At 51.5% G+C, this 24,341-nt stretch overlaps 9 protein-coding genes across 9 annotated transcripts; 5 read left to right on the top strand and 4 right to left on the bottom strand.

Annotated features, from left to right (window-relative positions):
- Window positions 1-771: 771 nt before the first annotated feature.
- Window positions 772-2,139, top strand: Triagg1_483 (uncharacterized protein; the record flags this gene model as incomplete). The annotated part of the gene is made up of 3 exons (XM_062899831.1): window positions 772-1,791; window positions 1,843-1,926; window positions 1,981-2,139. The coding sequence occupies 3 exons, from the start codon at window positions 772-774 to the stop codon at window positions 2,137-2,139; spliced, it is 1,263 nt and encodes a 420-aa protein (XP_062760833.1).
- An 87-nt stretch (window positions 2,140-2,226) lies between these two features.
- Triagg1_482 (uncharacterized protein) lies at window positions 2,227-3,222 on the bottom strand (the record flags this gene model as incomplete). Its single annotated transcript, XM_062899820.1, has 1 exon — window positions 2,227-3,222. The coding sequence occupies one exon, from the start codon at window positions 3,220-3,222 to the stop codon at window positions 2,227-2,229; it is 996 nt and encodes a 331-aa protein (XP_062760832.1).
- A 1,907-nt stretch (window positions 3,223-5,129) lies between these two features.
- On the top strand, window positions 5,130-6,224 carry Triagg1_481 (uncharacterized protein; the record flags this gene model as incomplete). The annotated part of the gene is made up of 1 exon (XM_062899809.1): window positions 5,130-6,224. One exon carries the CDS (start codon window positions 5,130-5,132, stop codon window positions 6,222-6,224), a length of 1,095 nt encoding a protein of 364 aa, XP_062760831.1.
- A 536-nt stretch (window positions 6,225-6,760) lies between these two features.
- Window positions 6,761-7,649, top strand: Triagg1_480 (uncharacterized protein; the record flags this gene model as incomplete). The annotated part of the gene is made up of 3 exons (XM_062899798.1): window positions 6,761-6,793; window positions 7,162-7,225; window positions 7,294-7,649. 3 exons carry the CDS (start codon window positions 6,761-6,763, stop codon window positions 7,647-7,649), a joined length of 453 nt encoding a protein of 150 aa, XP_062760830.1.
- Window positions 7,650-8,654: 1,005 nt separating this feature from the next.
- Window positions 8,655-10,157, top strand: Triagg1_478 (uncharacterized protein; the record flags this gene model as incomplete). The annotated part of the gene is made up of 1 exon (XM_062899786.1): window positions 8,655-10,157. The coding sequence occupies one exon, from the start codon at window positions 8,655-8,657 to the stop codon at window positions 10,155-10,157; it is 1,503 nt and encodes a 500-aa protein (XP_062760828.1).
- A 281-nt stretch (window positions 10,158-10,438) lies between these two features.
- Triagg1_477 (uncharacterized protein) lies at window positions 10,439-12,779 on the bottom strand (the record flags this gene model as incomplete). Its single annotated transcript, XM_062899775.1, has 2 exons — window positions 10,439-11,879; window positions 11,941-12,779. 2 exons carry the CDS (start codon window positions 12,777-12,779, stop codon window positions 10,439-10,441), a joined length of 2,280 nt encoding a protein of 759 aa, XP_062760827.1.
- A 1,077-nt stretch (window positions 12,780-13,856) lies between these two features.
- Window positions 13,857-16,682, bottom strand: Triagg1_476 (uncharacterized protein; the record flags this gene model as incomplete). Its single annotated transcript, XM_062899764.1, has 3 exons — window positions 13,857-16,108; window positions 16,168-16,495; window positions 16,569-16,682. The coding sequence occupies 3 exons, from the start codon at window positions 16,680-16,682 to the stop codon at window positions 13,857-13,859; spliced, it is 2,694 nt and encodes an 897-aa protein (XP_062760826.1).
- Window positions 16,683-18,252: 1,570 nt separating this feature from the next.
- On the bottom strand, window positions 18,253-20,267 carry Triagg1_475 (CAZyme family AA7; the record flags this gene model as incomplete). Its single annotated transcript, XM_062899753.1, has 4 exons — window positions 18,253-18,600; window positions 18,666-19,181; window positions 19,260-19,520; window positions 19,584-20,267. 4 exons carry the CDS (start codon window positions 20,265-20,267, stop codon window positions 18,253-18,255), a joined length of 1,809 nt encoding a protein of 602 aa, XP_062760825.1.
- Window positions 20,268-22,206: 1,939 nt separating this feature from the next.
- Window positions 22,207-23,956, top strand: Triagg1_474 (uncharacterized protein; the record flags this gene model as incomplete). Its single annotated transcript, XM_062899742.1, has 2 exons — window positions 22,207-22,460; window positions 22,645-23,956. The coding sequence occupies 2 exons, from the start codon at window positions 22,207-22,209 to the stop codon at window positions 23,954-23,956; spliced, it is 1,566 nt and encodes a 521-aa protein (XP_062760824.1).
- Window positions 23,957-24,341: the final 385 nt, after the last annotated feature.

Below are 24,341 nucleotides of genomic sequence, written 5' to 3'. Positions count from 1 at the left end.
ATGCTGTCCCGCGGGATGTATTACTTGTCAAGATCCGGTAAGAGGAAGCCATTCGGAAGCCGCCCTTTCATACACTGATCTCACTAATACCTTTACAATAGAGCGGTCCTCTTGCATAAATACTACGTGGTGTATGGTTTCAAATGGGGAAGGAGGTGTTGTAGTAGCAATGAGACTGGGGTAATGTAGTATTTAGTAAATTGTATTAGAAACAAGTTGTCAAGACAAATTGATTCAAAGAACATGACACTATGATTATCCAAACCTCTGAAAATAAAATTTATATGATTGGATTATTTCATAGAGGTAGTTATTTGAGCGCTCGTATGGAATCTAGGTACATTATATAGCGGAAAGCTTTCTCAGATTCCACCTTTGATATCTAGTAAGTATGCACGGTGCTGGCCAAAGAATACACATCTCTTTCGATTTTAACTACATGTCGAGAGGAACAACTCGGAGATGAAAAATCCACGACGCCCCTACGTTCCTCATGATTATCAATCGCATCTGCCCCCTTACAACGAAGCATGAATTGAGATTATAATGGTAACAGTAATAGTTTGCTGACGGAGTCTGCATGTAAGTGGGCTGCGGTAAATTTTCCGCTTCATAAGACAATGCAGCGGACAATAGCTACTCCCCGAGTACTCCCCATCTAATTGATCTTTCTTCAATTTGCTGGACCATATAAACAATGGTATTTCTTGATAATGGCCTTCTCTTTTGCTACTACCCAGAAGCAAATAGTATGCTCTTTCAATCGCGACAATGTCTAAACGGTTTCTCTTACAGCTCTTGTTTGCCACACTGGCAGTTTCCACCAACTTACCGTTCAAATCCAAGTTTGGAAATAGTCCTGCCCCCTTTTCGATTGATGTAGATGCTTCTTTTATCGAAGAAACGAGAGTCAAGGCTTCTCTGGCCCGAATTACTACAGACCTTGTTCAGCATGTTCCTCAGGATGGCCCTCCTGTCGAGAACATCACTGCGATTAAAGATTATTGGACTCACAACTACAATTGGAATGAGACGCAGAAAAGATTAAATGATCATCTGCCGCAGTTTACCACTACAATCGACGGCGCTGGGAACTACTCACACCCAATCCCGCTCCACTTTGTTCATCGGCAATCTTCCAGAAGAGACGCCATTCCGTTGCTGTTTGTACACGGCTACCCAGGGTCTATAATAGAGGTGGAGCGCGTGATTGACGGGTACACAAATCCCCCCAGAAATGAAACGGCATTTCATGTGGTAGCTCCTAGCCTGCCCGGGTTCGGCTTCTCGCCGGCTCCCGAATATCCCGGCCTGGGACTACGAGAGTCTGGTCAAGCATTTCACAAGTTGATGCTGCAGTTGGAATATAACAAGTACATCGTTCATGGCGGCGACCTTGGCTCTCACACCGTGCGATACATGGCCGCTGAGGAACCAGAGAGCGTCCGAGCACTACACACCAACTTGTGGTATCAAGTCCCCAACAAGCAGGACATGGACAATTTCAATGCCAAGAATTCCACGGCGGAGGAGGCATATCTCATCAATGTGCTAGCAACGTTTAGGATGACGTTTCTGGGGCAGCGACAAGTCTTTGAAAACGAGCCTCTACAGTGGGCATACGCGCAGACGGATAGCCCGGTTGGTTGTGCGGCGTGGATACTCACCGAGTTGAAAGGTGGGAGTCCGTCTTACGACTGGACGTTGGAAGAAATCATCTCGTGGACTATGATGTTGTATATACAGGGACCCTTTGGTAGCGCCAGAATGTACAAGGAGCTTTCGTTACGAGTAAGCATTCCTTCGGTGAGAGGTCGTTCTGCGGTTACTCACTGAATATAGGGACAAAATCCATGGTCTGGCAAGTTTGACTACATTCACCAGCCAGTGGGCATCACTCAGTTTGCCGAACAAGGTTTTATCACGGTCAGTCAAGTGTATTTGATACGTCTAGTTACGAGGTCTCTAACCTTGCAATAGCCGGAAGATTGGGCTCGCCGCCAGGGCAACATTGTCTTCTTCAACCACTACTCTTCCGGCGGCCATTTCGCTTCGTGGGATTCACCAACCGAACTTGTTGCTGACGCCCGAGAGTTTATCAAGCCTGGTACCGCAGCATGGGATGCATATCAGAAATAAAGAGTCTGAGAGGGGGGATATCAGTCTTTCAAATTATTAAACCATCATGGTGGTAAGCATTAAACTTTTGTAGCATAAGCTCCTGGCTTATAGATATGGTTGAAGAAGTTTTTGCGTGTGGTCCCAAATCTTTTCCTGTGACGATTCCCGAAGTTGAGGCAGAGCTTTAGCATTCGGAGTGCAGTCGCAATTATAACTGACAAGGAATAATCCATCTTGTGATTTTTCGAGCGAGTTGACTCCCTTGTTCCCTGCCCATGGTATACCACGACCGCCAAAGGCAGCACTGGTACATTGGAACAGGTTTCTCTGCCCAGACTCCTCGTCGCTATACCCGAATAGATAGACGATTGGCTCGAGGACGAACCAAAAGATGCGAGCTACAATCGAGCCTTCATCCCAGCCCCTCCTCATGTTTCCCGTGCTGACCCATCCCGGCCAGGAGTGAATGAAGGTCACGTTAGGATTTTGGATAGCCAGCTTCTCCAGATAGGCCGTGTTCATGGTTACGTATTGTATCTGTGCCTTGATGCCGCTGAAATTTCCGGGGTTCTTCAAGTCCAGGTCGTCCACATTGACGCTTGACTTCTCCAGCCCACCTCCCAGGACGCTGATGACCCTAGGAGCCTCAGATGCACCCAAGACGGGGAGAAGATGATGAATGAACAGCACCCGCGAATAGTACTCCAAGCTCTGCGCGACTTCCACTCCCTCGCTAGTCTCCTTGCGCGTACCGAATGGCGCATAGCCCGCGGTAAGGAACAGCAAATCGACGCGTGATTCCGTCTTTCTGATGAGCTCGCATATTCTCTTGACGTCGGCGAGGAGCGAGACCTCGCCCTCGGTCCAAACGATTTCCGCCTTGGGGTTGATGGCGTTTAATTCCTGGATGAAAGCCCGCGCGGGCTCTTCAGAACTCTTCCGCCCGACGAGGTAGATTCTCACGCTCGCACCCGTGGACACGAGGGCTTTGATGGTAAACTTTCCGATGCCCGATGTGCCACCGACGAAAACAGAGACACGGGGCGCCGTCGCGTCGTTGATGAGCGAGTTGGAGGCTTGTATTTCTTTATAGGAAACCATTGTGGGCGGTAGGCGACTTCTGCGGATAGATTCGCCTGGTAGAGATTATATGTTTTGATGAGTTTTGTAGATGGTCGTGAATAGCAAAGGATTCTGTCTGCCTAATAGCGTCCTCCGCTCCGCCAGCCAGGCGGGATTCGGACTCGCGGACTTGCAGTTGTTTTCCGCCAATGCCATTATCTGCATCGTATCATGTGATTCGGGGTCGTCTAATTGTTTTTTGGTTCATAGATTTGAATATGCATGTTCTATCTCTACGTGTTCCAATGGGTTTTGGCGCTGGAGAAGAATGAATAAATACTTGAAGCATCATCACCCACGTGTTGTTCAGGGTAGCTGATCGGAGCAGCACAGCTGCAAATATCGACCCCCACAGTTACCGAGTCGGGAAGGTTGTGTAATCACTCATTCATGCACATATCGTACACTGCATATTGTTGGCATCTGTGCGTGGATGCTTGTCAAAGTGCACGCTAGTAACAATACAGCCAGATGAAGATTTCCTCCAGAATCAAATCTCTGCATCGAGCATTTTGTTATCTACAGCCAAGCGGCATGATTCGATACATATTCCGCCGCTCCCATTCATGAGAACCTTGATGGTCCAGGCTGGTTCTTGGTTCGTCAGCAGAAAAGGCTGGCGGTGGGGCCGCTATGACGAATCACCGCCGGCGTAATTAAACAACTCGATAGAGCTCCAAGCCAAGGTACCCGTCATCACGACTCCCTCACTTTAGTTCTCACATGCGCGGCCGCCGAGAACTGCCATCGTGCCTCGTGACTGCAGCGACGATGCTCACCAGATGTTCCCCGCAGACTCGCCAGCCTGGTGATCCGGACAGCTGGGCTTGGTGATTTGCGAATAGCTCGTCGTCTTTATCGTCTTGGGGGTGTTTGGCCCCCTTTTCGCTGCGAGACCAAGATGGACGCACGGTGGAAGGGGAATATCCCATTCGTTCAGTAACGACGCCCCCGTGGTGAAGCTGTGATCCAGTCAAAGGCCTCAGTATCGCCGATGCAGGAATTACAAATTGCAGCGCCCGACTTCTCTTGCGCCGGGAGATTTGGTGGAGCATTTGCCGGGCAGAGGCCATCAAGGTTCTCAGCACACCTTTGGAAGTCTGCGGGGCTAAAAATGAGACGCCTTTTTCTCTCTCCCCGAGTATCAAGTCCTGCTTCTCTTCATTTTCTCACCAAAACCGCACCGAGGCACTCGTTTTGAGCATTCCATGTCCATTGTCGCGTTCGCATAGCATTCTGTACGGCTTTCATCTTCGTCTCGAGGCGCGCTGCATTTGTCTTTGCCCCTGGTCCACATCTTACTTCTCCTTTATCGCACACTCCGAGTCCCCAAGCCACAGCTCAAACGTTTTGCGACTGGCCAACCTCATTTCTCGGTCCTTCTACTGTAGATATTCAATCCGGGAAATCCGGGAGAACTCTTGGACATTACAACTCTCCAACTCTCATTTGATCGTCGAAGCGCTGTTTTCTTCCTCTGCTGGAGCATCTTCCTTCTTGCCTCACTGCCAGGGTCACGACTGACGGAACTTTCCGCATCTGTGCAACATCTTGCGAGCATCTTCTTTTCGACCGTCTTTTCTCATTTCTATCTTCCAAATTGCTTCCCTCGAGAGCAACTTTCATTAGAAAATTGGCGCACGCATACCTCCTTTACTTGGACGCGCCTTTTCACCTCGGCCACTAAGATAACACATACCGATTACCCTCCTACAGCGCAAATTTATTTTCCAAAACCGCTTATCGCCCATTTATGCTTTGACGGGATTCGATAAATAGTGAGCATCCTGCGCTCACCTGTCGCCTCTGGTTTGCGAACCTGCCACATCGAGAAAGACTCGACATTCACTGCTTTCGTGGCAACAATAGCAACAAGACAAATAACCATGGCGGACACCGACAATGCTTGCAACGGAGACGCTGTCGACCTCAACAACCGCGCGTTGCGCATTGGCTCCATCTTCATCGTCATGGCGGCCGCGACCTTTGGAGCATTTGCACCCATCCTCCTGGCTAGACAACAGAAGATGCATGTGCCCAAGTTCACATTTTTCATCTGCAAATATGTCGGTACTGGAGTCATCATTGCTACTGCGTGGATGCACCTGCTGGACCCGGCCGTGGAAAATCTATCAGATCCCTGCCTTGCTCCACGACTCGGCGACTATCCGTGGGCGCTGTGCATCAGTTTGATGACGGTCATGGTCATGTTTTTCGTTGAGCTTCTTGCTGCAAGAATGGGGGAGGACGACGATGGACACAGCCACTCGGTGGGCTCAGACAGCGATTCTGACCCGTCATTGGCCGTATTATCTGGGAAGAAATCACAAGAAAAGGATGCACTTGCGGAAGACTGCCCCCACGACCTCGAGAGGGGTGTCTTGCGGGGACCCGATCCGAAGAATATTCCTGGCCTCCCCGACGACGTGAGCTATCCACCTGGTGGTGAGGATCACCTCGCACATGGCCACGAGCACGATGATGGTGACTCTCACGGTGGCCTCGCGGGCCAGCTCACCGCCATCTTTGTCCTCGAATTTGGTGTCGTCTTTCATAGCGTGTTCATTGGACTCACTCTCGGTACGACGAAAGATCTGGTCGTTCTCCTTGTTGTACTTGTGTTCCACCAGATGTTTGAGGGCCTCGGTCTGGGGTCTCGGCTAGCAACAGCGCCCTGGCCCAAGAATAGGCAGTGGATGCCCTACCTGCTTGGCTTCATCTTTGCCATTTCAACTCCAATCGGCACGGCCGCCGGCATAGGGGCTAGGCCTAACAACGCTAATACCCAGAAATTGGTGAATGGCATCTTTGACTCGATTAGCGCGGGCATCCTCATGTACACAGGGCTGGTTGAGCTCCTCGCACATGAGTTCATGTTCAACCCCCACATGCGCAAGGCACCGTTAAAGATCCAGCTCTTTGCTTTTGGATGCGTGGCTGTTGGAGTTGCAATCATGTCTTTGTTGGCAAAATGGGCGTAATGGGAAAAGTTCTTGGGTTCTTTGCCTTGCGTTTTCAGTTATGACTGTATGGATATGGAGTATAACGGTTATCTTGGGATGGTCTGTTTTCTAGAGGCGCCTTGGTCACTGAATTTTGGAGTTGGGACAAAGAAATAGATTTTATGTGTATCATGGGTATTATATAGACTTTTCAACATGATTTACAACTTCATCAATCTGCTTGTACATCGCCATCATAAACGCCGTGTACTTCAACTTGTATCGAATCAGCATCCAAGGTTTCAGTGTTGTAGCAACTAGCCGATGTTATCCCGATAGCCAGGATGAGCGCGAAGGATTCTAGTGGCTGATGCACGTGGCTGAATCCTTAGTCATCATTTCAATTTTCACTTCACACCACAGCTCGTTCGCGCTAGGGTCAAAGCCCTAGACTGAGCCAAAGTCCACTGCAACTCGTGCGTGTCCCATCTAGACGAACTTTCTTTGACCTCACGCCCAGTCAATTGTCCACCAGCTTCACCACCTCCCCAACCAACCCATCCAACACCGTTAAAATGGCCGGCGGAATCACCGTTCGCGATGTCGATGTAGGTCCTCCTTGAAACAAGTTGAAATCATAAAATCTAGGATTTCCTCCCCCTTCACGATCACCTCTCGACGATCTCGCAACTTGGCCCCCGAAGAAACAAGAAAATTATCCTCGAAACCTCCGACGCGGCAATGTTGTGGTCTGGCTCCGACGAGCCGCAGCGGCTTGAGTTGATCTGAATACAATGAATGCATTGAGAAAAACCAGCTGCTTGAGCCTCGGACCAGCTGCATACATGGTTGTGTATGAGCGTGGCATATATGTGGAGAAAAATACATTCTTTGAGGGATCTAGGAGCAGGCGCGAGGGAGTCGCAAGACTTCTGACGACGGAATATTTGCTAATGGGTCTCTTTTCTGTAATCAGGCGCAAAAGTTCATCACTGCCTATGCTGCTTTCTTGAAGCGCCAGGGCAAGCTGCCCATCCCTGGTAAGTTTATTTCTTTTGTCTAGTTGATCGCATAAAACATGGGCGCGCATGTGCTGACATGATCCAAGGTTGGGTTGATACCGTCAAGACTGGTCCCGCCAAGGAGCTGCCTCCCCAGGACATTGACTGGTTCTACGTCCGTGCCGCCTCCGTCGCCCGCCACGTCTACCTCCGCAAGACCGTCGGTGTTGGCCGTCTCCGCAAGGTCCACGGCACTGCCAAGAACCGTGGCAACCGCCCCAGCCACCACGTCGATGCCTCCGGCTCCGTCGACCGCAAGGTCCTCCAGGCCCTCGAGAAGATTGGCGTCGTTGAGCAGGACGAGGACAAGGGTGGCCGCCGCATCACCCAGTCCGGCCAGCGTGATTTGGACCGAATTGCCCAGACCACCGCTGAGGCCGAGGAGGAGGAGGATGAGGAGTAAATCAAAATAAAAAAGTCCTTTTTTTGCTTTTCTCTTTCAACTGTCATGGATGGCGGCATTGGAATGGGCGTACGGTCTTAGTGTTTGAGATGTATGAACAAGATTCCCTCTGGTTTTGGGCTTTCGGTTACCAAACTGGACGTGCCACAGCCGTCTCTTGATCAATATTGCGTTTCAATCCGATGTGATGTTTATGTGTTTATGGACAGCCATGTATAGCAATCCCAGTAATGATTGTGTCGCCATGTTGCCCGGAACATGCTGGATATGGCTGCTGTCTGGATTACATAAGCCAAATCAACCTCCATCAATATCAGGCCCAAAACACCAAGCTCTCCTCCACGACAGACTTCATGATACTCTTTACTTGATCACGTATTCGCACTCATTACTATGAACACTCCCATACCCATCAATTGCTTCAATATGCCCTTCAAGAGACCTTCGTATTATCAGACGATCGCATTCCACTACTACCATGTTCAAGGCTCGCCTTTGGCCTCTCGGCGCCATGTTCGCTGACAGCCCTTATGTTGCACATGGAATCACATCCGTTGCCCCGACAAAGTGAAGACCGTTGTTTGGTAGCTATACCTATTGCCCAAGCAACCAATTCATCATGCAGCTATTTGAGCAAAATCACCGCGCATGCTCCCCGTGCAACGATTTCAAGCACAGCACAACCTCTTCTTCTAGGTGGAGAGGCAGGATATGCGCTTGACCGCCTGCAGAGCCGTGTTACCGCAGGTCATTGCGCTTTTCAAGGATCCTCCATCGATATCAAGCCTCCCAGAAGCTTTGATCATCGCAACTATCGTGAAACTCTCATCGCCCTTTGCTCGTGAGATACCCTGGGTGAGTGTGAAGCCATCATCACTACCTACTTCTTGCCTAGGAGTCAAGGATATGGGCTGATACAATGACAGCAGCTTTTGACCTGCAGATTCTTCGAATGCGAAACCTCCTTCAACTCTCTCCAACTCACGGCATCGTCTTGATGCCATAATGGAGGCGGTCGCCGAGGAAGAGTCGCCCCAACCAAGGCAACTCCCCGAGTTTGACGCTGCCTTTCGAGATACCACATCGTCCTGTTATTTCCACCACATCATCGATGTCACTGATGCCACCCTCCGCGTTGAAGTGCTCGGTCCAAACCTCGTCTACACTTTCCGACACGAACGCGCAAAGGAGCTGCGTCTAGCCGACTCCGTCATCTCTAAGCGTCTGGAAGCCAAAGTGACAGGGTTCCTCGCCCTCCGCACCGGCAGGAATCAGAAGCGAGTTGTCCTGGCCTGGGCACAGAGCGGGCATGGGATCGGCCGTCTGGGCGACCTGCTCGATCCCGACCCGAGCGTGCTTCCCAACGACGTGTGGACGAAGAGGGCCATCAACATGGGCCGCGCTCTCTCTCTGCGCATGAGACGACCCTACGATGGGATCATCTCTCGAACCATGGGTGTGAGAATGGATGGCGTGTTTCAGGGCAGCCACGTCGAGGTGAAGCTCGCGGTGCATGCCGTTTGCATCTTGCTGACTAGCTTTGGCATCACGCAAGACTTGGATAATGTGTCGCCGGAGCACCTGAGGGCGCTACGGCAGGCATCTTGGGACGACGGCTCGAAGCCCGCATTCGAAATATACTTTTCGCGCAAAAACTGTCACTTCTGCGGCAAGTTTGTCAGGAGGCTGCAGAGTGCCACGGGAATCACCCTCAAGCTTATATGGAGAGACCGGCTGGTGAAAAAGGTGTATGAAAAAAAGAAGATGGACAGCAGTAAGGCGAATCATCCGCAGTCGCAAGAGGCCATTCAGCTCGACTCCGACACCGTCATGACAGATGACGTCCATGTTATTGAGACTATCGATCTCTCTAGCGACCACCCCATCAATTCCGAGGTTGTCAATCTCACTGGCGACAGCAACACAATCTCCGACTCGCCTACGCCCGAACAAGAGCCCAACACACGCGCCCCGACGGACACCTACATCGAAGGCCTGGCATATTGTGTCGGCCAAATCGACGAGTGCCCCGCAAGCGCCCGAGATGCCATCCTCACTCTTGCCGCTCAACAGCAGCAGCAGCGCAGAGTCGTCAACCTCGAGAACATCAACAAACCTCTCCCCGCTACACCCCAGATTGCGCCCCCGGGATACGCTGCAGCTGCCTCTGCAGAGCCAGATGATGCAGTGGCTGCAGATACAATCGAAGCTGCAATCACGACGAATCCCATGCTTACGCCACCACCGAGCGGAAGCAGACAGTTACGCGCCCGTGCCAATAGCAGCAGACCAAGAACTTCGCGAAACTACACTTGGACGCGCAATTCTCGCTCACAAGCACCGCCTGCACGAAGGGAACAAGTAACTCCGACTCGTCTTCCGAGCAACCACAACGATGGTGGAGGCATGAGAATCTTTACGGCTGCTCCTCATCCTCGAGGCAGGGGGTCGACTATGTGGATCGAGCTTCCTTCCCGTCGATGCTCCGAGTCTCCCGATCCATTTTGAGTGCTGGCAAAGGTACGGGGATTCTGAAAGTCATGTGAAACCATTGTCACCAGTTCTCATGTTTATACCACCGGGGGTGATTTCTTCATCTTCATCTTTATTATTACTATGGCTTTCACACTGCACACCTTATTCTGCCTCCAGAATATATACATACACATACATAACTCCGTCGCAATTCATTACTTAGCTTATTATTATTTTCTTAACAAAATCCTACTCTATTTCCCAAAAACATACCCTATATAAAACAAAAACCAACCAAAAAAAAACACAAACGATTAAACTTCCCCATCACTTCCCGCTCTCTGTCGAATCACTTCTCTAAACGCATCCCCCAAAGCCTCTTCCACGACGCTCACATCCGGCGCCTTGAGGTCCTCCTCTCCCACCCCCTTTCCTCCTTTCAACTTTCGCCCGCCTAGACCGAGTTTCCCCATTGTAGAAACGTATTTGACGTCTTGGCCATGTCGTAGGGGCCCTTCTTTCGAAGATGGCGTGATCATCGTAGAATCGAGGAGTGACTGCCACTGCGAGAGATAGATCCCAGGCCCAGACGCCGCAGTCCGAGATCCAGGTGTAGATCCAGACGCAGATGAAGAAGACGCAGCGGCATCAATGACAGCTTGTAGCCGCCGTTGAGACACTCGCGTAATAGCCGCAAGATACTCGGCATGCGCATCAACAGCCCTCAGCACATCCTCCCGCACCGCCCCCTCGAGACCCCCAACCATCTCATCAAGCTGCTCCTCCATCGCCCTCTTCTTCTCCTCCAACCCATCATCAGCGTCCGGTTTTCGAAACCTCACAGCGATATCCTGCCCCCACGCAGGAAAGTCCTTCCACACCTCGGGACAGTTCTTCGCAAAGTCATGCACCCACTTATACAGCAACCCCCTGTGGTTCCTCAGCAGCACCACGTAATCCTCCACGCTCGCCCCATCCTCCTCCTCCTCGGAACTACCCTCATCGTCCTTCTTCTTGCTCCGCTTCACCTTCTTCTGCCTGCTCACGCGGATAAGTTCCGACACGAAGCCCTGCATCGCCTCAAGATAGTACCGTATGTCAATCTGCGAGTGCACGTCCCGAATCATCGGCTCGTACGCACCAACCACATCCTTGACAGCCTGCGTAAACAGATCCGGCGACTGCCGACACAACACCGAAGTGATACCCTCACGATCATGAACCGACAGCAGCGCAGCGTAATACTCCAAACACTGCGCGTGCTGCCCCTCCGCAAGACCCTCCGCCAGCGACGGATCCGAAGCCTTCAAAATAGCCACGATAATCGACTCCGAATGCCGCACACTCGCATCCCGAACGGCAACATGCTCGCTCCTCGGCAACGCAACGTGCGTGCGAATCGCCTCGAGCATCTCATCCGTCGGCGCCGCCTCTCCCTTGCTCTTCTCGATTTTATCCACGCTCTTCTTGAATTCCGAGGCATCCCACGACAAGGCCAGCGAGATGATCCTCTGCAGGAGATTCATCCCGTCGTCCGCGTTGGCCGTCAAGCCGACCCAGTTGGTCAAGCTGGTGACGCTAATCTTTGCCAGCATGAGGCGCATCATGCCGCTGATCATGGTGGCTGCGTTTCCGATGCGCAGCGTCTGCTTGATCATCTTGTAGGGCACCAAGCTGTTGAGGTTCTCGATCAGCTTGAGCAGATCCTGGCCCTCTGGAGAGACGGTAAAGGTATGATGAGCAAAAGTAGCGACGCTATAGCAACGTCAGTCGTCCAAACCTCATCTCTTCAAGATCAAGACAAACAAAGACTCACTTAATAATGGCATAATTCAACGCAGCCTTCAAAGCAGGCGAAAACCCCTCCACGTCCTCCGTCGCCGTAACATGCGCCGACAACCTCCCCATCAAATCGCCATACGCCCAATCCTCCAAAACATCCCCAAACGCCCTCAACAAATCCTCCGCCTTGCTCTCATCATACTCCTCCCTCTTCTTCTCCTCCTCCTCCTCCTCTTCGCCTGCTGCTCTCACCACGCCGCCCAGGATCCCCCTCGCCACCATCTCCAGCACGCTGCTCGCCCCCGTCGCCAGCGTCTTCCTCGTCCCCATCGCGCCCTTGTCGTAACTCTCCGACAGCTCCGCCTCCGCAAAGCGAGCCAGCAAGCCCTGCATCCTCACGTTCCAGAACCCGGCCGGCAAGTCTCGCACGCCCGGCAGCGGCAGCACCAGCTTCGTCAGCATGAACTGCAGCAGCGGCGACGTGGATTCCGCGCCAGCCTCATCATCATCATCACCACCATCATCATCGCTATCAGCCTCGTCGCCGTCAGCCTCGCTCTTCGCATCATCCGCTCCCCGCCTCGCCCGCCAAAACGACACGGGCGTCCTCGATCTCGGCGTCCCCGCCTTGGGTGTCCCCGCCGCCGACGCCGTCTGCTTCAACATCCTCCTCGCAAACGGATATCCATAGCCCGTCACCGCATCCGGGGCCTTGAACCCTTCAATCTCGGCATACGTCTCCCGGTGCGTGAGGATGTCAAACAGCGCCCGCGTCTGCTCCTCCGTCAGCGTCCTCATCCTCGTCGTCGTCGTCGTCGATGAATGCGCGGGCTCAGGCTCAGACGCCGCCGCTGCCGCCTTTTCCGCCTCCATGGCTGCAGGCACGATTTGTGTCAATGTTGGTGTTGGATATGCCCTTTGTTGGCTTATTAGAGAGATTTGGAGCCTCCAGGCAGCGAGCTACCTTGTCGCATCCTTCCTTGAGCAAAATTGGCCCTGTATGAGAAAGGGAAAATGAAGAATATCTTAAAAAGGTGATACCGATGAGTACGCTATCATGTCCATACAAAGCCGTCCATGAGCACTCATGTATGCATTTGGGGGGCGGTCAATGTCCGTCTCGGCAGGTGGAAAATGCCATGGATGGCGTTGAGTAAGCATGGATGCTACAAGAACAGCAGCAGGTTGGCCTACAGCACTCGAATCCAGTAAATCCGATCTTCGTTGCCCCCCGTTCGATCGGCTAGTGCATGCCTAGGTAGGCAATCCCGTCCAACCCGTTTTCTTCCAGACGGTACTTTGCTGCTAACAAAGCCGCATCTGCCGGTACAAACATCAACGTAGCTCGACCTCGTTAAGCGTCCAGGTCACAGGCTAGAAACAAAGCAAGAAACAAAGCAGGGAACTAGCAAAAGACATCCAACCTCATTGATACGTCGTCAATCCATAGCCGTAAACTCAATTGGGCAGTGGCCGTCAGCCACCGAGATCATACTACACTACATGTTTCTAAGTCTACCTCAATATCTCATCATTTTTGAAGAGCTGGGGCCAACACCAATCATACAGCCGTACGTCATTAAAAGATGTCCCAACATCGGTCAAACGAAACACACATTGCAACACCAAATAAATTAAACTCGTCAATTGAATTGCTACACAACTATTACTACCATGGTATCAGGTAGGCAATCGCCAGTAAAGGAGCGGGGTGGATGTAATAGAAACGTCTTGTCGAATCGTAACCGGTAGGGAATTGAACATGAAGCCAAGAACAAAGGAGAGAAGAGAACTAGGACAAAGAAGAAAAAGGAGAGTCAACATGACAAAGAATAGAGTAAAACAACGTTACGTCTGTCCCAATGGGTATAGAACTTCCATATCTCCACCCCCAAGCGGCTGCTCGCCACGCTTCTTCCACCGTTTGGAATGGCGCTCATCGCCGCATCCCTAGTAGGCAGTGAGGCCTTGTCCGCCGAGTGAGTGGCCACTTGTGCCCTCTCCGGCCGTGAAGCCACCTCCTCCTACATTGGCTGAGCCGTTAACGTTTCCGTTAACTCGCCCGCCAGTTACAGTATGGGTCTTTCTCTCGATTCGCGGCACGGGAGGGATATCCGTGCTCTTCTGGGCGTCGCCAATGGAAAAGACGGGGCTCTCCCATCTATCGCCCTTGGCAGCGAGGTCCTTGTATTCCGTGGCCTTGGAGCTGATGCCTCCAGGAAGGTGGATGTCGGGGAAGATGCTCTCCTGTTTAGTCATAGCGACGTTGACCTTCTTGTCCTGCGTGATGGCCTTGGCCTTCGCTTTGCCCTGGAGAATTCTCTTGTGAGTAGCCTTGTAGTAGCGGTTGTAGATGTTGGGTGCATTCTCGGGGTCCTCCTTGGCTTCTTCAAGAGCACGGTCCGCCTCCTGCTTGACCTGGAAGAGGAACTCATCAGCCTTGTCGCACTCGTCCTTGATGGCCATTTCAATGGCCTTTTGGAGCGCCGGGCGGACGGCCTTGAGCGCAATGGGCTTGAAGAGCGTGAACAAGAGCTTGTGCTTGGACTTCTTAATCTTGAGCTTCAGGCCCTTGACGTTGACGTCCACCTTTTCCACCTTGAAGACGTGCTGAGCGTCCTTCTTTTCGGGAGTGGACACCTTCAACCTGAAGGAGAAGCCGTCGCCAGGGAGTAAAAGATCAAGTACTCCGGTGTCGGTGATGGAGGGGAATCCAGACTTCTTCTTGATGTGATAGCTGACGTCTCGGAGATCCATTTGGACACCAGTAACCTTTATGTCGGCGGTATTCTTGTGCTTGTTGGCAATCTTCTTGCGTCCCCACCGGAAGTAATTGTCGCTGGCGACTTCAAGAACATTTGGCATGAAGTTGTCGCTCTCGAGGACCAGATTCTCAATGACCGCATCAACTTTGGGATCAGAGTACTCGATGCGTGGAATCGGCACGTATGCGATGTTCTCAAAAATGGCGGGGACAATGACTTCGGTCAGGTCCTTGACGAGGTGAGGCTTGAAGGTTGGCTTTCCATTCTCATCATTACCCAAGTCCTTGAATAGTTTCTGGACTGCAGCGCCAAATGCCTTGTTCTGAGGGTCGTGGTCAAACTGATCCGCGACAAACCTGAGCTCGTCAATAACGCGGTCGGTGTGGCCGCGATATTTCTCACGCAGCAGGTATCGACCCTTGTCGTAGAGCCGGTTCCATTCATCAGTGGAGGCGTCTTCAAGGACGTAGCCTTGCTCCAACAGGCACTTGCGAATGTAGGTATCAACCTGCTTGAACCAGTCTCGAAGCTCCTGGTCCCTGTCGGCATCTTTGTATATTTGGCCGATGGACTGCCAAAGATCCTCGGTTGAGGTGCCATTGGCAAATCGCTCAATCAGAGTGCGCAAATCTTCCTCGGCTGCGGAAAGTCCAGTACGGACATCCTTGGCAGAGTCGGCGGAACCCTTTCCATACCTGCGCCCATGTCGGCCGTATTCCTCAGCCAGCCGGAGGAGCGTCTGTACGGCTTGGGAGTAATCTGGGTGCTGCTGGCATTCGAGCACAATCTTCTTGAGACGAAAGATAACCTGTTCTCTGCGCTCTTGAGGCATCTTCTTTTTCAGGTATTCTCTGGCCTTGCGGCGGTACTCCTCGTTCCGCTTCTGGACCTTCTCTTGCGTCTCGTCGTCCAAATTACGGTCCAGCTTCTGATCCACGACTGCCTGAGCCGCATCGAGACCGGAGGTTGCATTGGTCCGAGATGTGCCTGTGACTCCGCCCTGAGGAGTCGCGGCTGGAGGAACTGCTCCAACTTGAGGAACTGCTCCAACCTGAGGGACAGCTCCAGCTTGAGGAGCCACTCCGTATTCAGGTGCGACTGCTGTTTCGGGAGCGACTCTTATCTGAGGAATGTCTCCCCCTTGAGGTGCTACTCCAGCTTGAGGCACTGCACCAGTACCAGCTTGAGGCACTGCACCAGTTCCACCAGCAGCAGCCGAGACGACGTCTTGGGCGTCCTTCTTCGGATCGCCCTTGTAGATGTTTCGAGCTTGGTTTTTAAAATTGTCCTTGGAAAAGTCGGGCTTCTCGTGCCAGGTGTTGTCTGGGGCGGCGTGGTCCATTTGGCGGAGTTGCTCATCCGAGGGACGAACAAAGTTGGCAGCGTTAGTAGCGCCATCCCCAACCATGTCGCGGACTAAGATACTAGCATCCTTGACTATAATAGAAGAGTTAGCCGTATGAAACTGGAACAGGAGGAGCTTGAGGTTGACTCACGAAGTTTGCGGAACTGCCCGTTGGTGATGAGCAAAGTGCCCAGAGTTCTGAGCCCTTCAAGAGCATCGTCCTTGTCTCGCGTCGCGGCGTCTTTGGTCAAGGGAGTTCCCGGGCCTTGAACGCTCTGTGTGTCGTAATGGGTAGTCTGCCAGATGAAGTCCTGGATCAGATTGCCGTGGTTCTTGGAAAGCAGGAGTTGTTTTGCAAGCTTCACCACCTCTCTCGCATCCTCGACCAGTAGTTTTCCGTCGTCGGATAACTTGTCAGAGGGGCGAGCGAGAGGTGTGGATTGCAGGAAGCTGTTCAATGCCACGTCGATTTGATCGTTCTAGAGCTTGAGTGAGTACACGGTCGCATTATAGCACGCCAGCACTTGGCACAAATGGTGGAATAGAACATACCGACGGGATTTTACCATTCTTGAATGCATGAAAGATGCCGTAGATCTGCAGCTTGCGATTGATGTCGTCCTCCTTCTGCTTGATGTCGGTTGGTTTGTTGACATTCGCAGCCATGGTGACGGAAGAATTTGCTGTTCTTAGGGTTGTCTTGGGGTTTTAAAACGTAAAATCGAGAAGAAAGAGAAAGTAAAACAGATTGTAAAAATCAAAAGGCGCTCCTAGACTTGTTGCGTAACGGGGAGTATTCGCAACGAGAAGCAAACAAAAACAAACCAAGAAAAGAAAAAGGGTCGGTTTGGTAGGGTATTTTTTGCAGTAGACGTGAAGAGCAACAGCTCTCGGGGTATCACAGGAATTAAGAGCAGTGGTTGATGGCAACACTGCCGGATTAATGGAATTGCACGTTGCCAATTGATGGGCTTGAAGGGAGGAAAGAAGAGAAGAGGCCAAGCCGAGAGCTGGTTGCGGCACCCGCGAAGTTTATAGCTGCCAGGCCGCTGCCCCGGAATCACAGCGAGCTGCTCGCTGCTTCCATCAACTGATCGACCGCTACCAATCAATAGCAGCTGGCACAGTATCGACTAGCACAGGTGGTCTGGACTGCTGTGCTGCTCTGCTCTGCTCTGCCTGTTGCAAGCTTCAGGTTTCCAGGCCAATCCGATGCTCATCGCACAGGTGAGTGACGTTGGACTCGGGTAACAAGTACGTCATAGACGCCGTATCAATTCGTCGTGTCATTGCGGCCAGAACGACGAATGAGAGCAGGGCGGAGAAAGGGGCGTACAGTAGGCGTACACGTACGATAAGTGTCAGGTAAGCTTTGCAAGTTTGATATGAAGCCACCGCAGCTGATTTCCTGGATTTTCTCCTTGGTCGATGCTGATTCTGGTCTGGTGCCGATTCCGTGGGAGGTGTGCAAGTACGAAGGCAGATGGACATGAGGTTGTGTGAGTACGAGTACATGTACATGCACCTCGGGAACAGGGGCGTGTGCTGTGGCGGCGCCCTCAACTGTAATTGCACAATCCAATGGAAGCCAGAAAGGATGGGAATTGACAGGGCAATCTAGGGATTTCTATTGCCTACATATCGGTGTACAAAGTCAATTTCTTTGATCGTATTCAGTATTCTTATTTGCTTTGCTGTAAAACACGAGCAAAGGCTTCATTGTCCTCGTCACTCACCTTAGCATGCATATGCGAGTACAGTACAGCTCATCAGCCGGCTCGGCACTTGACCCTGCCCTGGAGCACATTCAAACCCCCCCGCATGCGTTGCTCAGCGCTTGACCCGCTGTGGCGACGCCCAGGGATTCTCCCTGCACTGGAGCGACTACGCGTGTGAGCGTCATCGATGGGATTGACATCAATGACAACATGATGCAATCGCCAACGGGAATGTTTTTTTTTGCAACGCGACACGGCATGTCTCAAATGCTGCAGATTCGTCAATCTCTTCAATACCGTTATCCCATTCCGGTCTAGGCTTTATTTTGATGGTAACACATGCAATTTTCAGCTTACAACAACCCGGACAATGACTCGCAGCAGCTCGGATAGCATTTATTACGTTTTCAAGAGGAGAGTAGTTAGTACATGTATTTAGTGCTGGATAGTTGCTTCCCTATAGGTACCCAGTACCTTCACATGGAAGCAATTCCAAGTCCAAGATAAACATCGAAATCTTAGTTTGATGGCCCAATGCCTCGCACATTGAGATAGCACTCGTGTCGTTCATCATTCACGTTCCACCCAATGCAGTTCCAGCACGACAGCAAGTTATCCGGGTCGAGCTGTTTCTTAATGGCCAGGAGGCGGGCATAGTTCTTCTCCCCCCAGAACGATCCGATGGGATCCGGCTCATAAACATCAGCCTCATTCTGATACGCGCCGGCCCCAGGCGTAATGGCACGCATGGGGTCCATTGCCTCGCTAATCTCCCGAAACCTGGTCGCGAGAGCTTCAGGGCTTGTGGCGACAGGATCCGCTGGATTCCAGTTCGTTCCATAAGTCAAGTGCCACACGGAATCTCTCTATAACGAGGTGTCAGCTCCATGTTGATTCTATCACCCATGTAAAATTGACAAGTTGGACTTACCCATGCTGGTGACACCGAAGCCTCGCCCGGGCCGCCGGGCTGGTCTGACTCGGCCAAGGTATAGTTGGTTGGCGATGCAATGACTGCTCCCCAGCCAAACTTGTTAGCCATGAGGGCGTCGACAATCGCCTTTTGCCCATCCGCGGTTTGGAAGTTCTTCTTGGGTACCAATCTGGATGATCGAGTCAAAGAAACTCCAGCCTCAGGCGAGAGAATCGAGAGCAATACGGGGTCGTTCTGCGCACTGAACTGATTCGGCAGGGTCTTGAAGATGCTAGTCAGGTTCCCACTGCCCGGCAAGGATGCAAGAAAGTCCGTCACTGGCTTTAGAGAAGCCTTGGCCTCGTCGAGATTGAGGTTGGCATTGTAGCCGAGGAATAAAATGTTGCTGCCAGCAACGATGCCCCTCACTCCGTAGAGACCTCCCCAACCCTCGTCAGACCACCTCTCGGCGTTTGCAACCAAAAGTTCGTTGGCTGCGCGAGCGTCCGGTACGGGCATTTGCAAAAACACATACTACAGCAAGAGCCTGCTGTTAGTCAAGATACCATACGGATAGTTTGAGCTTGAATAAGCCAATGGGGGAAGACTCACAGAGAACTCTTGGTCTGGGTGAAGCTTGGTGGTAGTTTCTGTCACCACGCCAAAAGTACCTCCACCGCCGCCACGGAGAGCAAAGAAGATGTCTTGGTTCTGGCATCGGTTGGCTGTTACGAATGTTCCGTTGGGAAGTACAACTTTTATCTGCTGGGCATTATCCACACCGAGACCAAACGACGGCGCGAAGATGCCGTGGCCACCGCCAGCAATCCATCCCCCAGAAGGTCCGACAGAGGGACATGAACCAGCAACGGACTATGAATGCGGTATTGGTTAGAAGCTGCTTTTGATGGCATAGAGATGGGGGCAGAGGCTTACCATATAACCGGTTCCCTGAAGGCTGTTGTACAAGTGGGTGCCGATTTGGCCGGCGTGATATGTCACGACGGGTCCGACGGGGCTGGGACACCCGTCGGGGGTGAAGTTTTCAGTAATCACCGGGTCAGGGGCCAAGTTGTGCGTCCAGATGGCAAACGTGTTGACGCCTGCGCTTCCGCCCTTGTAATCGTGGCCAGTGTTCTTGACAGTGACGGGAAGTTTGTACTGCTGTGCAAACACTAGACTCTTTTGGATGTCTTCAACTGACCGAGCATCTACATAGTAGTCGGGGACAGTTCCTTGAAAGCAGGTATCGTTGCGAATGCCTCCGGTTGCGGTCAGGGTGCATCTCTGGCCGCGCCTCATGCAAGTGCTGAAAGTTGGGTTATGGTAACCTCCAAATCTCGAGATGATATCCAGCGACGTCGACAGCCCAGATTCTACAATCTGGCATTGTGCTGCGTTGGGCGCATTTGCGTCAAGCCCCCATGCATTCTCATAACTGGTAAAGCAGGGCAGTCCCGCAGGTGAGGCGAGATGCAACCGACCAGAGACACTGTCATTGAGTGACTTCCAAGCGGAATCTGGGACAGAAAAGATGTTTGAAGTGGAAGCAGCCGTGGCACTAGCTGCAAGCCCAAGCAGTGGAAGTGCTTTCTGAAGAGTACCGGCCATCTTACCCATCTCCTTTAGAGTTGGTTCCGGTGGAGGATGGTTGAGAGAAAGGAACTTGGACCATGGTCATTCAAGCTTCATATATATACCTATCTATGCTCGCAAGGTGTACCTATTTCTACGGCATGTCAGCGGAAGCTTCATCATTCGATTTTCCTTGAGACATTATGAGTGAAGCATATTCTTGGTATAAATAAGTCCAACAAGTTGACAATGCATGCATTGAGTGATGAGCAGTTGATTACGAGTTTACAACTACCATGCAGCCTATGATTACGGGCCACTAATACAGATGCGGCCTTGTTATCAATATGGAATTGGTAACATAATCCTCTCAACCTGCCATTTTACTGCCTGGGTTCCTTATATAGCAGATGAATTATCCTGGAAACGGTGTATGTTCCGGCCTGAAGATTGAGTGCTGCATTGTGTATAAAATGCTGGTATAAGAGGATCCTGGTGTCGATGCCTAGTTTTACTGCTTATCTACGCCGAGTCTAGTTGCGTAATTGGTACGGGGCAGTCTGACACGAGGCGTGCTAACAAGCCTGTCTCGTTGTAATGGTAATGGAGACTGATGTTGCGGAAACAACATTTCCGGGTAATGCCTCCGAAATTTTCGGTGTTAATAATATTAATTTGTCGGTGAAAGGTTAGATTGAGATGTTCTAGAACGGTTGCGTTTGATCTAGGTGAGGTTGTGTGGTGAAGTAGTTTGCACAGAGAGTATGATCACAAATACCTCAGAACTTGATTATGCCAAGACAGGTACGCACCAGGGCCGAATTCATCTCACTATAACGTATTTCATATGGCTAATAATAATACGTGATCAGCACACTGGAGCGAGGCATCCTAATACATACGGAAGTATATGTTAATTCCGGTAGTTGAGTCCTAACAGTGGTCCGTCGGATCTCGATATAGAGGTTGTCCAGGGTATTCACACTTTCGTTAACGCGACGCACAAAATAGTTGATCGGTCAATTGGTCAGGCTCAAACAAGATGATGGTAGCCAATACGGAGTAGTCACAGCACCTATGGCAAGCGGCCATCAAGATAAGCCTGATTATATATTGGTACCGAGATTAAATCCTCCCAACTGGGGCCCGGATCGTCCCGAAGCTTATCTCGATCGGTTGAGCATACGGAAAAGCCATTGGTTGGATGGTCAAAGTGCTTTAGATTCATGATAATCAATATCGGATTTGTGGTGGAACATCCACTGCTCTAATTGGCTGGGTGATGGCACATCGTAGGTAGTCGAACGGCTTGTCCTCTCGATGTTACCGAGCTGAGCCGTGATCGTACCTTGATAAGACGGCTGGATATATTGGTAGACTATGAGCGGAAATAATTGCTCGACATGCGAGGCGTGTCCAGAAATAGAGACTGTCTGGCTATAAAATCAATAGATACTCTGTACGGAGCCAAAAAATATTCCCAACTTATACTCGGTACTTGCCGCAGCTTTCTTTGTAGCCATCGGGTATCCCAAGTGCTGATAAATCACGGCACCACATGCTCGTCACAGTTTGTCGTTGTCGAATTTCGTCGCTACTCCGCGCCACTGGCCCTGAACCACAAATAGACGGACAAACTCTGTCTCGTGGGATCCGTACCAGTACAAGCAGCCAAACGGCCCACGTGATGCGCGGCCAATCCAACCGCTGCAAAAAGCTTAAATTCCATGCAGGGAACCTTTACCGCCAATCAGACGCAGATCACTTGACTGCTTCTCCGGCCCGGGTAGCTGCCGAGGTACCTGTACGCGGCACTGTAAGGCACGAGGTAGCGAGGTACTAGCCTAGTACCTTGGAATCCACGACCACTCGCATCGTGGCTCAACTTCTGCACCAAAAACCTTCTTCTTCCGATTCCTTCAGGGCCCGTCATGGCCATGCGCCTGGCCATGTCTTGTCTACTTGTACTCCAGAATAGCTATCCATGGGCAGCATAGCAGTAACCGCGCCACCTGGCCAGCATCCCGCCATGTATCCCGCCAGGCCCCGTCTGCCGGCTCTGGCCCCTCGCCTGCCGGGCAATTCGCCGCCGGTCGTCGAGAGGCCGAGCGTCAAAGAGCACACGGAGAAGGAGTGGGCCGCGCGGAAGGACCTCATTGAGGCGCTATACATAGGCGACAACCGCAAGTTGAACGAGATCATGGCCATTATGGAGACCAAGTATGGCTTCGCTGCTACGTAAGTCACGGCCCTGCTGTGTGCTGTTTGCTATTTGCTACCTACCTCCTTGCGCATGCCTACGCCTACTACCTTACCCAAGGTACATGCGAGTACTACTCGTACTACTCGGGTGCAAAGAATGGGCAAAATACCAAGCGAGGCGAGGGGTGGACTAACCCAGTGTGCTAACCCAATGCAAAAGCGAGCAAATGTATAAAAAGAGATTCAAGAAGTGGAACATAAGAAAACGAGCATATCGCAAATCAGCCGTTGAGACCAAAGCCTCTACTCCCTCCTCCGCTTCCGCTGCCACCCCCACTTCCACGTCTTCTTCTTCGACCGATTCAAAGCACGAGGATGACGATGTCGAGGAAGTACCGAGGACGCCAGAAACCTTTGCAGTTACCGGCCTTGACCTGGTGCCAAACCCCCAATTCAAGCCTCTCGCGGATCTGGAACTCGTCTTAAATGGTGTCATGACTTGGAGTTCGGAGAAACTAGAGTCGTATCGCATAGCGTCCGATCCCATGTCCCGATACCTTGCCACTCCCAACAAGCCTATTCAAGACAGCCGCACCATGTACCGGACGTTCGAGTTGGTTTTCGACCTGTGGTCCTATGGTAAAGGTGACCTAGCGGGCATGGCTGCCAGGAAGGGTTTCTACGTCATGGAATACGTACTGACCGAGGACCACCCTGACCTTTTGTGGCACATGCTTGACACAATATATGACATGATCGACCGAGGTCATTTACAGCTCCTCAGCATGTTCATCCGGCATGCGCTTGTCCTGGCACGGAGCCGCTTCCCCGAAACCCACCCTCTCGTCCGTATCCTCCAACAGCTCTTGTCGTGCGACTATCAAACCGAGCATGGCCGTCAATTCATCTGTTATCTGTTACGGCAAGCATGGCTACGGAATGTCGATCTTCTTTCGGAGCACATTAAGAGATCAGCCCCTCAGGAGTTTTGGCTATATGAGCAGTTGATCTGGGATGGCCGGACAAGATTGCGTAGGAATAACGGGCTCGCCAATAGACGGGAGATTATGTACGAAGGTCTCGAGAATCTAGGCCATCACGAAGAACCCTTGGTGAGTGACGGCAACGATGGCAACTTGGAGAAGCTGAGAGTCGACGCTCTCATGTTGGAGTTTACGCAAATGGACCTGGATGATAAGGAGAAGGCGGAGCAGATGGCGTTGGACCTGCTGGATACCACCCAGTTCTGGTCAGGCGCGCTTTCAAACGCCAGATTCCACGCATATGCTCGCAAGATGCTGGCCAGAATATGTGAGAGCAAACAGGACTGGGACCGCGTTGAAGAGAATTTAAAGCAGGCCATCCACATGCGAGAGGCAGCACATGGTACGACCTCGAATTTACGTGTCATCCGAGACATGTGGGTGCTTGCAGCCTACTACCAAAAGGTTGGCAAGATAGACGACGCTCTGCAAGTGGCCCAAGATGCCATCACTAGGGCACAGCAGTATTTACACGATCTTCCAGGCTGAAATTTTACATTGATGAGATTACGGATCGCAAGGTCAGTTGGCGTTTAGAGAGAGTGGGAATAATGACATTGCCACATTTAGGAAACATCGCTAGGGAGGCCGGGTTTTTTTTATTTTGCTCATTTTATTTATAGAGATTTTCTTGGATGGATAGCCTATTGGATTAGAGGCGAAGCTGGACACTCGACAGAGCATCTTCAACAGCGTACAAGTAATGTTATTTTATAAATTGCTACTATGCAAGTACCTTAATAAAGTGTTTGCTGTACAGCGTCGGCCGTATTTCGCTTTGTTTGGTGTACCTTAATAACAGCTTTCCCCCGTAAAACACACGCGGCCAAGCTAAGCATGTACCTGCCATGATGCGAACGAACCTGTTTGTGGA

This window comes from Trichoderma aggressivum, assembly GCF_033847375.1.
Source record: "Trichoderma aggressivum f. europaeum strain CBS 100526 chromosome Unknown scaffold_001, whole genome shotgun sequence".
Taxonomy (NCBI): Eukaryota; Fungi; Ascomycota; class Sordariomycetes; order Hypocreales; family Hypocreaceae; genus Trichoderma; species Trichoderma aggressivum.
This window is presented reverse-complemented; position numbering and strand designations above follow the sequence as displayed.